This window comes from Petaurus breviceps, unplaced genomic scaffold, assembly GCF_028583685.1.
Source record: "Petaurus breviceps papuanus isolate PSGF00001 unplaced genomic scaffold, PetGlider_PUasm1.0 90845, whole genome shotgun sequence".
Lineage (NCBI taxonomy): Eukaryota > Metazoa > Chordata > Mammalia > Diprotodontia > Petauridae > Petaurus > Petaurus breviceps.
Window position 1 is genome coordinate 378,362 of NW_027187359.1, and position 14,212 is coordinate 392,573.

General features: G+C 44.4%; 1 protein-coding gene across 1 annotated transcript; it reads left to right on the plus strand.

Moving 5' to 3' along the window:
- Positions 1-7,665: 7,665 nt before the first annotated feature.
- KCNK15 (potassium two pore domain channel subfamily K member 15) lies at positions 7,666-11,830 on the plus strand. The gene is made up of 2 exons (XM_069072272.1): positions 7,666-8,192; positions 10,504-11,830. Exons 1-2 carry the CDS (start codon positions 7,910-7,912, stop codon positions 11,370-11,372), a joined length of 1,152 nt encoding a protein of 383 aa, XP_068928373.1. The 5' UTR covers positions 7,666-7,909; the 3' UTR covers positions 11,373-11,830.
- Positions 11,831-14,212: the final 2,382 nt, after the last annotated feature.

Below are 14,212 nucleotides of genomic sequence, written 5' to 3' on the forward strand. Positions count from 1 at the left end.
AGGGAAGAAGTGGTGGGAGAAGATTGAGGAAGTTGGGAGGAAGGAGGGGGAGGGGGGACTCTCTGAGTACTGCAAGGAGCTTGGGGCCTGGCGGCTGCTCAGCTGAAATTTTTCCAAGCTGAGAAAAAAAAAAAAAACACCCCACACTTCTCAGGCTTAAAATAGAGTTGCTGAGCATAAAATGCCAAATGTAAGGCAAAGTCAGCAAGCAGCCTGACCCGACCTGACTGCCTCCCTGCTAACTCCCTCTTAGCTCCAGGCTGTGTGCAGAGGCAGGAGATGGGGTCCAATAACTCATCCCCATAAGTAGCTACTTAGTTGTTTCCACCCTTACAAGGGGAGGAGGGCAGAATTGGAGGGAAGGAAGGAGCTTTTGTAGGGGAAGCCATTGGAAAAGTAAGGAATCTTAAGTTTTTATAGCTGACAGAGACCTTAGAAGCCATTTAGTCTGACTTCTTCATTTTACAAATGGGGAAACTGAGGTCCAAAGAAGTTAAGCAACTTACCTAAGAATACAGGAGAGGTATATGGCAGAATGTGACCCAGACCCAGGTCTTTGACTTAAAATCTAATACTGTTTCTTTGCCACATTCTGGCAGGAAAGCAGCTAAGGAAGCCATTTTCTTACATTTAGTCTGCCCCCTTCTTTCCCCCATTCTAAACCATAGGTACATTTATTTAGACCTGATTAGAATCCCAGAGGTCAGCTAGGTTGTGCCATAGTGGGCAGGGCACCATAGTGGGCAAATACCAGGCCTGGAGTCAGGAAAACATCTTCCTGAGTTCAAATTTGACCTCAGACACTTACTAACTGTGTGACCCTGGGGAGGTCACTTAACCTAATTTGCCTCAGTTTCCTCATCTGTAGAATGAGTTGCAGAAGGAAATGGCAAATCACTCTAGTATCTTTGCCAAGAAAACACCAAATAGGGTCACAAAAAGTTGGATATGACTGAATAATGACAACAGAATCCCAAAATATGCAACTTGCCCAAACTCTCACAGTTGCCTTTGAGTTATAGTCACACCTTTTGACCTAAAAGGGACCCTTCTTTTCCCCCATATCATGGGACATCTACTACACATGGGTAATGTGTACACCCAGACCAAATACCTCTTCTTAACTGGGAGCTTCCTTCTCTCACTCACATCACTAAATATCAACAGGGACCCTCCTGTTTTTCTTAAGCTCTGAATATTTCCTAATCAGGAACCCAGGGCCTGAGCCTGGGCTCAGCAACTTTTCTAGCCTAGGCATTGATGAGCTCCCAATTGACTGGGCTTCTCTGAGGGGAGGAGTTGGAGGGGTTGAAGATTCTTACTTGATGATATTGAAAAAAAAAGCCTGGAGAAGTTGCAGGATAAGCTTTGGGTAATTCAAGGAATAGCTACATGACAGCTAAGGGGTTACCTTGGGAGGCAGGGAGCTCTTTAATCCTGGAGGCCCCAAGGAAGGGGCAGATGACTGCTTATTAGGATGTTGTAAATGGAATCTCTGTTCAGGATCAGATTGGCTTAGGCACCCTAGGATGTCTCTTCTAACCCTGGAGTTAGACTTTGAAGACCTGGGTTCCAGTCACAGCTCTGCCACATACTAGCTGTGTGACTTTGGGCAAGTCACTTCCCCTCTGTTAGACTCAGTTTCATCATTTGTAAAGGATATGGAATGACTTGATTTCTAAGACCCTTTCTAGCCTTAAATCAGTTAATCATAAATTTTAAATCCTTAAATCATAATTTTTGTATCCTTCATTCAGCAAGTATTTATTAAATGTATTTGTTTCAGCCACTGTGCTAGGTACTGAGGATATAGATGAAAAAGATATAGTGGCTGCCCTCAAGGAGTTTACATTTTATTAGAAAAGGGGAAGTAGCATGAATGCAGATAGATAAATCCAAAATATATAGAAAGTAAATTCATAGAAATAGGGGAGGGAGGGGCAGCTAGGTGACACAGTGCATAGAGGACTGGCTCTGGCAAAGGAGGACTTGAGTTCAAATCCAGCCTCACCCACTTTACTAGCTGTGTGACCCTGGGCAAGTCACTGAACTCCAAAAAAGAAAGAAGTAAAAAAGAAAGGAAGGAAGGAAGAGACAGAGAAAGAAAAAAGAAGGAAGGAAGGAAGGAAAGAAGGAAGGAAGGAAGGAAGGAAGGAAGGAAGGAAGGAAGGAAGGAAAGAAGGAAGGAAGGATCAGGAGACAACCTGTGCAAAGGTACAAGGATGAGAGATAGAGTGGCCTGTTTGAGGAAAGGGCAAGTAGGCCAGCTTGACTAGAATCTAGAATACACACAAAGTAGGCCGGAGCCAGATCAGAAGAGTTTTGAATGTCAGATAAAGGAGTTTGTATTTTATTCAAGAGATAACTGGTGCTTACCATTTCAGGGAGGAGAGAGGAAGGAAAGGGAGGGAGGAAGGGATAGAATTTGGAACTCAAAAGTTTTTTTTAAAAAATGTTAAAAATTGGGGTGGCTAGGTGGCACAATGAATAGAGCACCAGCCCTGAAGTCAGGAGGACCTGAGTTCAAGTCCAGCCTCAGACACTTGACACACTTACTAGCCATGTGACTTTGGAAAAGTCACTTAATCCCAATTGCCCTGCAAAAAAAAAAAAAGTTAAAAATTGCTTTTACATATAATTGGGGAAAAATAAAATATTTTTAAAGGGGTAATTGGGAATCACTGGAAATTCTTGAGCAGGGGATTGATATTGTTAAACCTCTGCTATAGGAATATCATTTTTAACACCTTGATGAAGGATGATTTGAAGACAGGAGGAATTCAAGCAGGGAGACCAATCATTCAAGTAAGAAGTGATGAGAACACATGCCAGGGTGGTTGTGGTAAGAGTATTGAGAAGAGATGGATACAAGACAGAACTGACATATTAATGCAAAGTTGGTGGAGCTGTGAACTGGTCCAGTCAGTTTGGGAAGGAACTTGGAACTATATCCAAAAATAGATTAAACTTGGCATGCCCTTTGACCCAGCAATACCACTACCAGATTTGTACCTCCAAGGAGATCCAAGAAAGACTCATATGTATCACACATTTATAGCAGCTCTTTCTTTGGTAGCAAAGAATTGGGAACCAGAATTTTTTCAGTAATTCCCCAACTGATGGGGAAATGACTGAACCAAGTATGGTATTAGAATGCAATAGGGGTGGCTAGGTGACACAGTGAATAGAGCACCGGCCCTGGAGTCAGGAGGACCTGAGTTCAAATCTGGCCTCAGACACTTAACACAAAAACTAACTGTGTGACCTTGGGCAAGTCACTTAATCCCAACTGCCCTCCAAAAAACAAAATAAACAAACAAAAACAAAAAAGAATGCAATGAAACACTATTGTGCTGTAAGATAAGATGAAGGTGATAGTTTCAGAGAAACCTGAGAAGACTTGTGTGAAGAGACACAGAGTAAAATGAGCAGGATGCTTTAAACAACATTATTATAGACAAATTTAGGAACTCTGATCAACACAATAGTCAACCATGATACCAGAAACATGCTACCCATCTCCTGATAGAGTACATATTGAAATGTGTATGAGTATGCGCACACACACATACACACACACAGACAATTGGACATGGCCAATGTTGGAATTTGTTTTGACTATCTATGCTTGTAACAAACCTTTTGTTTTTCTTTCTTTCTCACTTTAGGTATAGGGGGGAAGATGGTAGGAAAAGAAGGCATATTTTCATTGACTGAAAAAAAAAATAATAAGACATTGTGATGGCAAGCAAAGTGGTACTTAGCTACTTGTTACAGCTATTCAAGTGCCTTTCAGCCTCACCTTTGATTTTGTTAAGTCTTTGTTGCAAACAGTATACATTGTGTTGGTTTGGGGAGGTTTGGAGACCTTCCCTGCCCTTAATAGGCCTAACATTATCACATGGAGTCCAGGGTGGGAGGGGTTTGCCAAAGAAGTGCAACAGGAAGGGTGGAACAAGAAGGAGAAGAGCAGACAAAATCTCTAGTATGAACTGGAACCAAGCAAAACTGAGAGGGAGAATGCTTGTGATTTCAGCACTCTATAGCACTCTATTGATCTGTCAGACAAAAGCCTTGTCTGTTGTTTTTAGACAGAAGCCCTGAAAGAGGACTTTACTGCTGTTTATGGAAGTCCTGGGGCTTTTCTGTTGATTTGTGTTGGATTTTTCAGACAGAAGGTTTGTCTGTTGGTTCGTATTACTTTGTCAGACAGAAAGTGAATTGAGATAATAGTGCCAATAATGTGTGTAAATATTATAGTTCTGTTAAGCTTTGTCTTCCTAGGAACAGAAACTGCTAAGGGCTTGGAGTGGAGCAGTCTATATGAAATAGGAACAGAGATTTTTCTATTCGTGAATCCAGGCAAGAGCTGGGAGCAGTCAGCCTGTGGAAGAGGAGCCATGGGGTTTGGAAGCCAGTCTTGAGTCAAGACAAAAGAGAACTTTAGTCGGGTATCCAGTAGTGATTGATGATATTGTAACTTATTGTGACGTAGGGGTGAATGACCTTTCTAGTTTCCACTACCTCTAGAGGATGATTGGTTTAAGTATGTTTGGAAGTCAGCCTCAAGTCAAGATGCAAGAAGACTTTACTTGGGTACTCTATATTGACTGATGTTGGAGACTCTATATTGACTGATGAGATTATGACTTACTGAATGATATGGTTTTTTTTTTTAAGACTATGTGGCCACCTTAGTAATAAGTTGTTATGTTATATTGTTGTAAATGTTGTGCTTTAGTTTCTTGAATGTTTTGCTTTAGTCTATTGATGAATAAATAGAGAGTTCACTATAATATGTGATTAGATCCTGAAAGTTTTTCACAGCAGCAGTCCTCAGGAGAGTGCTTGTGATCGACTTTACAAGTATTGTCTTAGTTGAGTTGATAAGACCTGATAATTTATTGGCTATGAGAGGTGAGGGAGAGTGAAGGATGGGTGAGTGGAAGAATGGTGGTACTCTCAACAGAAACTGGGAAGTTAGGAATAGGAGAAGGTTTTTGAGGAAAAATAATAAATTCTGTTTTGGATATGTCATTAAGATGTTTAAAAGACAGTGTCTGGTAAGTATTTAAAAATGTTTGTTGATTGACTGATAACCTGTTAGAAATGTCTAATAGGTAGTTGGTGATTTGGATTAGAGGTTAGAAGAGAAACTAAGACTGGATATCTATCCATACACACATGTATGTTTGTATAAAAATATAGTATGTATATATACTTATGTAACTCTATATTAAAGCAATCACTAGCATGTAGATAGTACTTTAAGGCTTGCCAATAATTTTATACACATTATCTCATTTTCTCTGGGAATTATGCTTAGAGATGATAATTGTGTCTATGGAAGCTCACCTTTCTTTTAAAGAATGTTTATTTATTTATTCATTTTTAGTTTTCAACATTCACTTTTATAAGATTTTGAGTTCCAAATTTTTCATCCTCCCTCTCCTCCCCTTTCCCCAAGATGGTATGCAACGTGATATAGGCTAAATATGTATGATCATATTAAACATATTTCCACATTAGAGATGTTGTGAAAGGAGAATCAGAACAAAAGGGAAAAATGAAGAAAAAAAAGAGAGAAAGTAGTATGCTTCAATTTGCATTCAGAATTCATAGTTCTTTCTCTGGATGTGGATAGTATTTTCCATTATGAGTCTTTTGGAATTGTCTTACATCATTGTATTGATGAGAAGAGCAAAGTCTATCAAAGCTGGTCATCGAACAATGTTGTTGTTACTGTGTACAATGTTCTCCTGGTTCTGATCACTTCACTCAGCATCAGTTCATGTAAGTCTTTCCAGGTTTTTTTCTGAAATTCACCTGCTCATCATTTCTTACAGAACAATAGTAATTCATTACATTCATATACCACAACTGATCCAGCCATTTCCCAATTGACAGGCATCCCCTCAATTTCCAATTTTTGGCCACCACAAAAAGAACTGCTAAAAATATGTTTGTGTATGTGGGTTCTTTTCCCTCTTTTATGATCTCTTTGGGATACGGACATAGTAGTGGTATTACTGGATCAAAGCATATGCATAGTTTCATAACCCTTTGGGGATAGCTTATGGAAGCTCTTGATATCAGCAAAAATAGATAGATATTTAGATAGAAAGATAAAGCATTTATTAAGCACTTATTGTGTTCCAGGCATGGTGCTAAGTATTGGGGATACAAATACAAGCAAGACAAGTCTCCTGACCTCAAGGAGTTTACATTCTAATGAGGAAGACAACATATATAGATAACTAGAAAGGGGTTGTGAAGGGCATGAACTCCTATGAGTAAAAGTGTCCATGGACAAAAGAAGGCCTAGAACAAAGTCCTGGGTATACTTTTACATATCTAATGGAATATGGGTGATGATTCAACAGAGTGTTCAAGAAGGTTGTAGAAACACGCCAGAACGGTGTAGAGATGTTAGGAAGACCCAGAGAAAAAAAGAATCCAGCAGTTAAATTGTGCAGAGTGGTCAAGAAGGCTGAGGAATGAGAAGACTGCCATTTGGATTTGGCAATCAAGAGATCACTAGTAACCTTGGAGAGAAAAACTTCAGAAAACTGATGAAGTATGGTGCCAGATTGCAAAGGGCTGTGAAATGAGAGAGGAGAGGAAGCGGAAGCAAGGAGTGTAGGTAGCTTTTGCTGTAAGTTTGGCTGTGATAGATAATAGAATGACAGGTAATAGTTTGAAGAAATAGTAGGGTCAACTGAAGTTTTTTAAGGACTCTGGAGATTTGGACATATTTGTAGGTAGCAACAAGGACTCAGTAGATAAGGAGAGACTGAAAATTAGAGGGGAAGGGGGAGGATCAGGGTAAGCTGCTAGAGGAGCAAGGAAGGAATGGGATCAAGGGCAAAAGTAGAGGAGGTGGCCTTGGATTGCTCTTCTTCCTTCCCCACACGTTAAAGCTGGCAAAGAGACCATATGGTCAAACCCGGGGGAAGGTTGGAGGGTCTTAGGAGGTGGGAGAATCAATACCCGCTTTCCAGATGTCTCTGTTTAGGGAAGAATTAGTTCCAAGGTAATGACCTTAAGGAGCTGAAAACAGAGACTGACTTGTGGAGAGATGAGGGTGATGATTGACTCAAGTGAAACCACTCCCCTCCCTCAGACTACCCCCACTGAAGGTATCAACTCAACCTTTCCTTAGCTGGGCAGTCCAGCTAGGAGCTGCCCCTCCTCTGCGGGTCAGTCAGTCCAATGAGCCCTGAAAGATGCTGAGACGCCTGATTTAGCTCCCCCTCGCCTGGCTCTTACATCTTAACTTTCCAATGTCTCTAAGGAGGGGCTATCATTCCCACGCCCCCACCCCCTGTCATGCCCACAACTGAGTGACAGGAGACATGAGTTCTAGTCCTGATCTTTCTATGTGTCATTGGAAAAGTCTCTTCTCACCCACTCGCCTTCTAGGCGTCTTTCCTTCTCCCTAAAAAATGAGAAGGTTGGGCTCTAAAGTCCCTTCAAGTTCTTCTATATCATACGATCTCCAGCTAACTGGGTCTGGGAGCAGCTGGAGAGGGGAGGAGCGAGCAGCTGGAGGAATAGCCAGTAGAACGCAGACCCAGGAACAGCCCCGCCTCGGAGGTGGCTGCAGCGGTAGAGGGGAAGCATTCCAGCGGATTCAGGCGCTGGGAGGGGCCAGGAGCTGTCCTAGGCTCAGCATTTCAGCGCTGCCGTCGAGGTTCGGACTGTGCATGGCCGCTGAGCAGAGGCTTGGCCGACCCAAGTAGAAAGCTGTGGACCAGTGGGCGGCAGGCTAGAGTCGGGGACCCTTCTCGCAGCCCGGCTACTTGATCAAAGTCGAGAGGTGGCTAGAGGTGTGATTGTGAGGGGACCTCCCCAGGTCATGAGCCTGCCGCTGTAAGATTTCTGGCCGGGTCCGGAATCTTAGCTCGCCATGAAGAGGCAGAACGTGCGTACCGCGTCGCTCATCCTCTGCACCTTCTCCTATCTGCTGGTGGGTGCCGCGGTCTTCGACGCGCTCGAGTCGGAGACCGAGAGCGCCCGGAAGCGGCTTTTGGAGCAGAAGCGCAGCGAGTTTCGCAGGAAATATCGCTTCTCGACCGAGGACTACCGAGAGCTGGAGCGCCTGGTGCTGCAGGCGGAGCCGCACCGTGCAGGTCGTCAGTGGAAGTTCGCCGGCTCCTTCTACTTCGCCATCACGGTCATTACCACCATCGGTGAGCGCAGCCCCGTAGCCCCCGCTTTGGAGGCCTGGCCTCCCTCTCCTTCCCCTCAGGAGCACCGCGCCCCCACCTCTGTGCCCCGGCCCAAAGCCTATGGAACAGGAGTGGAACGGGAGAGTGTCTGAAACTATTTACAAGCTATATGCGGCACCTATATTTGTAAACTATATGCGACCCCAGCGCACATTAGATTAGCGGAGAGTCCGAAAACTCGGGTTCGAATACCGACTTCACCACTTACTTTAGACTAGTCGTTTCCCGTCTGAAACTATTTCCTTCTCCTTAAAATGAAGGGATTATACTAAATGGACACCAAGTTTCCCATCAGTGCTAAATACTATGGTTCTGATATGAGTGGGTTGGTGTTTTGTTTTGTTTTTGAGGGGGGAGGTTCCAGATCCTTACACGCCTCCCTCAATCGACTTGCTGCCTTATCCCTTAGCTTCTTTCCTTTTTACTGGGCTGAGACCAGGCACCTTTGTAACTTCATTGCTATGCAGACCAGGGAAAGCCCAGCCTAGGATGAACACACTGGACAGCGACTGGGGAAGCTGGCTTAGGTGGAGTAGGGGTGGTGGGAGACTTTTCATAAGAGCCCAGCAGGAAGGCTAGGCACCTCTCCTCCCGGATACCTTCAGCCCTGGGAACCCTGCCTCCTCTTGCCTCCCGCTCCAATCTATTGCTTGGAGAAAGTTTCCCTTAAGGGCACTCCCCGAAGCACTTTGGACCCCAGCCAATACAGAGAGGACAGCTACTGTCTTTCCTCTTTCTTTCTGAGACCTCTCCCAAATTCAGCACTCAGATGCACTGTGCCAGTCAGTCTGTTTCCCCGAATTAAAAAATCTTTCTGAGGATTTGGACTCTGCAAACTTGTTCCTGAAATCCAGGGCAGAATAATAGGATACTAGAACTGAAGAAGATAATCTGGTCCAAATACCTATTTTTACAAACGAGGAAACTGAGACCCAAAGAGGAGAAATAACTTCTTTTATCCAAAGTAGCAAAAATCGGGATGTGAATCAAGCAAGGTCTTTTCATTCTAACTTCAGAATTTTTTCCACCTAAAACTTTGTTCCACCTTAACTTGCCTGTCCATTTCATACCCTGTGGCTCTCCCTCCCTCACTTTGGTCTTGGTCATTGGCTCTCCTCCTCACTGGCTTATCGACACTTCCTAATTACCCAGACTCTGCTCTGCCCTAAATACTTGAGATCCTGAGACCTTTGGTGTGTGTGTGTGTGTGTGTGTAGGCCTGTCAAATAATAGGGTCTAGCTGGGGTCTCAGAAAAGAGATAAATGGGGAGTGGCCCAAGTGAAATGGGGGGATGTTCTGTCTTAATTCAGGGTGGACACTGGACATTTGCTAATGACCCTGCTGGCACCTGACCCTTCCTAGGACTCCACCCCCTTGGGAACCATGAGAGCCAATTATCCAGGCCAAGGGAGCCCTGAAGGAATGAGTGTTCACAAGATTTTGTTTTATTCTCTGTGGGATGAGGGGGCACGGAGTGGGAATGGGGTGGGAAGGACATCTGTAGAGACCAGAATTGTGAAAGGTCAACTTATTTATGGGGAAACAACAGTGACACTAGAAAAATGCCTTCTTTCCATTCTAAACACCCCATTAGCTGTTCTCTGTATGCTTATATTTGCCATATTGCACATTTCCCAGCTCAATCCACCCTGTCTCCCTGTCTGGGCCTAGCCCCATCCCAATTTAATTCAAAGAAAATGTATTAATTTCCTACTTTGCTCAGGGCCCTGGGTTACAGGTTGGAGATATGAAGGAAGAATTACAGGCCTTTAAGAAGCTTTTGATTTAATATAGTAGCTACATAAAATTAAAGAAAAAAAAGAAGAAACAGGTCAGATAGGTGTTCTAGAACATTTTGGAGTGGGAGAGGGCACTTTTAGTTGGAGATGAGTATTGGAAAACAAGAATTTTGAGCTAGAAGAGACTTCATTTAGTCCCACCCTTTTGTTTAAGGATGAGGAAAATGAGATGACATGCCTGAATGCACACTGTTAGTAAGTAGAAGGGCCTAATTGCACTTAGCTAGTGTGACTCTGAAACCACTTCGTTTTTTCAGTACCTCCACTCAAGGCTTCATGGGATAGCACCTGGGCACCCTCAGCATCATGCCCTCCTTTCCCTTCCTCATATTTGCCCCTCCCACCAATTTCTTCACATATTCCCTCTCCTTTAGGTTTTCCCCCCCTCCTCACCTCTTCTTCCTTGTCTGACACTCCTAACCCCCACCCCCCACCCCCAAGTCACTCTCCCATTTCCTCTTTCCTTGCTCAGGGTACGGCCACGCGGCGCCAGGCACAGACGCCGGTAAGGTTTTCTGCATGTTCTATGCCATCCTGGGCATCCCCCTGACACTGGTCACGTTCCAGAGCCTGGGCGAGCGCATGAACGTGCTGGTCCGACGGCTGCTGCAGCGTCTGAAGCGCTGCGTAGGACTGCGGAGGACTCAGGTGTCCACAGAGAACATGGTGGTCGTGGGGCTGCTGTCATGTGTGGGCACGCTGGCCATGGGCGCCGCGGCCTTCTCCCATTTCGAAGGCTGGACCTTCTTCCACGCCTACTACTACTGCTTTATCACGCTCACTACCATCGGCTTCGGTGACTTCGTGGCGCTGCAGCGAGACGAGGCGCTACACAAGCGGCCACCCTACGTAGCCTTCAGCTTCCTCTACATCCTGTTAGGCCTGACCGTCATCGGCGCCTTCCTCAACCTCGTGGTGCTGCGCTTCCTCACCCTCAACGCCGAAGACGAGCGACGAGACGCCGAGGGGAGGACCTCGCTGCGCCGAGCCCGGCCAAGGGAAAACTTGAGAGGGTCGCTGGAGGTCGCCGTCTGCGGCGCCCGGCCTTCCTCCGATCCCACCCTTTTCGCTTGCCTCGGGGCTCGGAACTGCAGCCGGTTGAAGCTCATCCAGCCTCCCACTGCAGCGGCTTCTCCACCCAGTCTGCCTGAGCCCCAGAGCCACCCTGAGACCCCTCCCCCGAGCTGTCATTGCAACCCTGTCTATTGCAGCTCCATTTCCTATCGGATCGACCAGCTGGCCCTGGGTGCCAAGGATAACCTCGGCTTCTCGCCTCCTGGCAGCACCACGTCCTCGGGCAGTGCTGTTGGCCGAGTTCCCACCCGTCGGAAGTCAGTCTGAGCTATGGGTGTTGAAAGGAACGCCATATTTGGAGGCGGGAGAAGTGCGTTGGAGTCTTACTCTGTGTGTGTGTGTGTCCTCGGGCGTCGTGTTCTTTTCTGAACTTGTTACCTCATCTATAAAAATGAGGGGGTTATACTAATGTCGTAAAACATATTTAGAACTAGCAGAGACTTTAGAGGTGATTAAGTACAATGCCCTTATTTTACAGGTGAGGAAACTGAGACCTACAGCGGTGAAGGGACTTGCCTCTGGTTACACAGGTGTTCAGTAGCCTAGCAAGGATTCAGATCTAAGTCTTCTCACTCTAACATCTATTTTATTCATTTATTGTAACACTTGTTTATTTTTAATTTTTGAGTTCTAAATTCTCTCCCTCCCCCACCCACTGAGAAAGAAAGCAGTATAATATCAATTATACATGTGAAGTCATACAAAACATTTTTAAAATATCTACTTTAACATTAATTAAAATTTGTTATTGAATTGATCTCACTCTATATTCAGTGTTCTTTCTACAATATCAGGCTGACTAAGGTACAGTCCAGTTCCAATATAGTATACCTAGTAATTCCTTCTGTGATCTTTCAGAAGTCTCTGTCCCCCCACCCCTTTTTTTGAACCAACCCATCCTCAGTTGAACCTGCCTCTTACCATTCTGCCTGGTGACTGTTTGCTAGGCTATCAGGGCCCTGTTCAGTCATCCCTGTGAGAATGTAGCTGGGGATCCTGCCAATAGCATATCAGGCCCCAATTCAATTCAGCAAACACTTACTAAGCATCAGCTTTATGTGATGAACTGTGCTAGGTGCAAAGTAAAAAATTTAAAAATTGTTCTTGCCCTCGGGGAGCTTATATTTTATTTGGAGATACAGTAGGAAACAAATAAATACAATTGGAGGAGGGAGATAGCCCTGACAACTAGGAGGTCTTTATTTTAGACACTGAAGTTAGTGGTAATAGTGGAAATAGTATAGAAAAAGGCAGGTTCCAGTTTTAGTTCTGGCTCCTGGCCCCATGCTCCTGTGATCTTGGATAAGGTGCTTCCCTTTCCTGGAGTCAGTTTCTCCTTCAGTAAAATAAGCTTTCAGGACTATTAACCTCCAAGATCAATTTCAGCACAAAAAAAAAAAAAAAACCCTGGAGGATTATTAAGGTATCAGAAATCCTGGGTGCTTTGTCATTTTGGGTAAATTGAATGCTGTCTTTGAGCCTCAGTTTCTTTAAACATCTACAAAAATGGAAATAACACCTGTAAGTCACATCTCCCCTCTCTGTTTCATTTTACTCAGTTTTACTTGGACCACTGTGAGGATCCAGTGACAGAATCATGGATGTAGAAGTTCTTTGTAAACTGGAGAGCTTTGTACAGATGGGAGAGTGTAGTCTCATTATTATACATTCATCTAGGGCCCTGGGGAGCCAGTGGGGAGGTTTGGAGGAGGATTTGGGGGCAGAAAGAAGGGGGAGCCAAAGTATTTGGATTGATGGTGGGTAGGTGGCTGGTTAGCTGGCAGGGAAAGGGATGGATATATCTCAGATTTAGTGTGGCAGGGAGCCTGCCATCTGGTGATGATATCACTGATACATGCCCCTGGGGAGGGGTGACAGGGAATGAGGGTGCAGATCAGGCTTCTGAGATCTCATTCTTTGCTTAGTCCTGGGCTCTTCTCTTCCTGGATTCCTGAACTGTTAATTTCTCCTTGGGTTGAAAGTTTCTAGGGATATTTTCTCCCTCTCTTTGCCATGTCTAATAAGGTTCAGCTCCCACTGTTGCTGCAAAGGAGGCTTGCTGGCATAGACAAGAGGCCAAGGATGGCCTTGTGTGCCTTAGGACAGATTATGCCTTAGAGAAGTAGGACTTGAATGAATGCAGGGCAAAACTAACTGGGGATGGAAGGCAAGTACTCTAGACAGTGGAAGAAACGGATTGGACTTTGGATAAGACCCTTCAAAGAGTATATGGACTATGCCAGAGGCTAGACATGGAGAGCACGACCCTAAATATCAAGGCATTATTTCATGGAAAAAAACACTGAGCTGGAAATCAAACAAGGAACCTAGGTTTTTGTACTGACTCTGTCTTTAACTTGCTATATGAACATGGGTATGTACTTTCCTTCTCTGGATTTCTGTTTCTACCTCTTGGATAAGGTACTTCCCCTTTCTTGGAGTCAGTTTCCCCTTCAGTAAAATGTTTTTAGGTACATTTAAGTTCATTTAAATACAATGTATATTTAAGTGCAATGAGGGTAGATGGTCCCTAAAGTTGAATCTAGCTCTAAAATGTTATTATACTACTGAGTCTGGGGGCTTAGGCCACTCCCTGTTCACTTGAAAGTTTAATCCAGTTCCTAATACCCTGGAGGGAAACCACATTGATCTGACTGATGAGAATCCTCCTGGGGAAATTCTTTATGCTTTGTGACTTATAGAGACTAGGGTATCTCCTTGCAAAGGAGAAGGTTTGCCTGTCCTCCCCCATGTTATCTCTTAGGGCTTACCAGGTAACATGCATTTATTAATCTTCTATATGCTCAGCACTATGATAAGCTCTGAGGATACAAAGAAATCCCTGCCCTCATGGAGTTCACTGTCTAATGGAGGAGACAGCATGCAAACCACTATGTACAAACAAGACATGTACACCATAACTGTGAGGGAATCTCAGAGAGAAGGCACTAACATTAAGGGGAGCCAAGAAGAACTTCATGTAGAAGGTGGGATTTTAGCTGAGACTGGAAAGGAAGCAGGAGGTGGAGTTAGGGAGGAGTATTCTAGACATGGGGGTTGGGCAGTGAAAATGGAGTCAAGAGATAAAATATCTCAGACAAGGAACA

Bases quoted from the DNA above. Each gene is read 5' to 3' on its own strand.
- KCNK15 (XM_069072272.1), top strand. From the start codon at position 7,910: ATGAAGAGGCAGAACGTGCGTACCGCGTCGCTCATCCTCTGCACCTTC. The intron at 8,193-10,503 runs GTGAGCGCAGCC...TTCCTTGCTCAG, and splicing joins CACGGTCATTACCACCATCG to GGTACGGCCACGCGGCGCCA.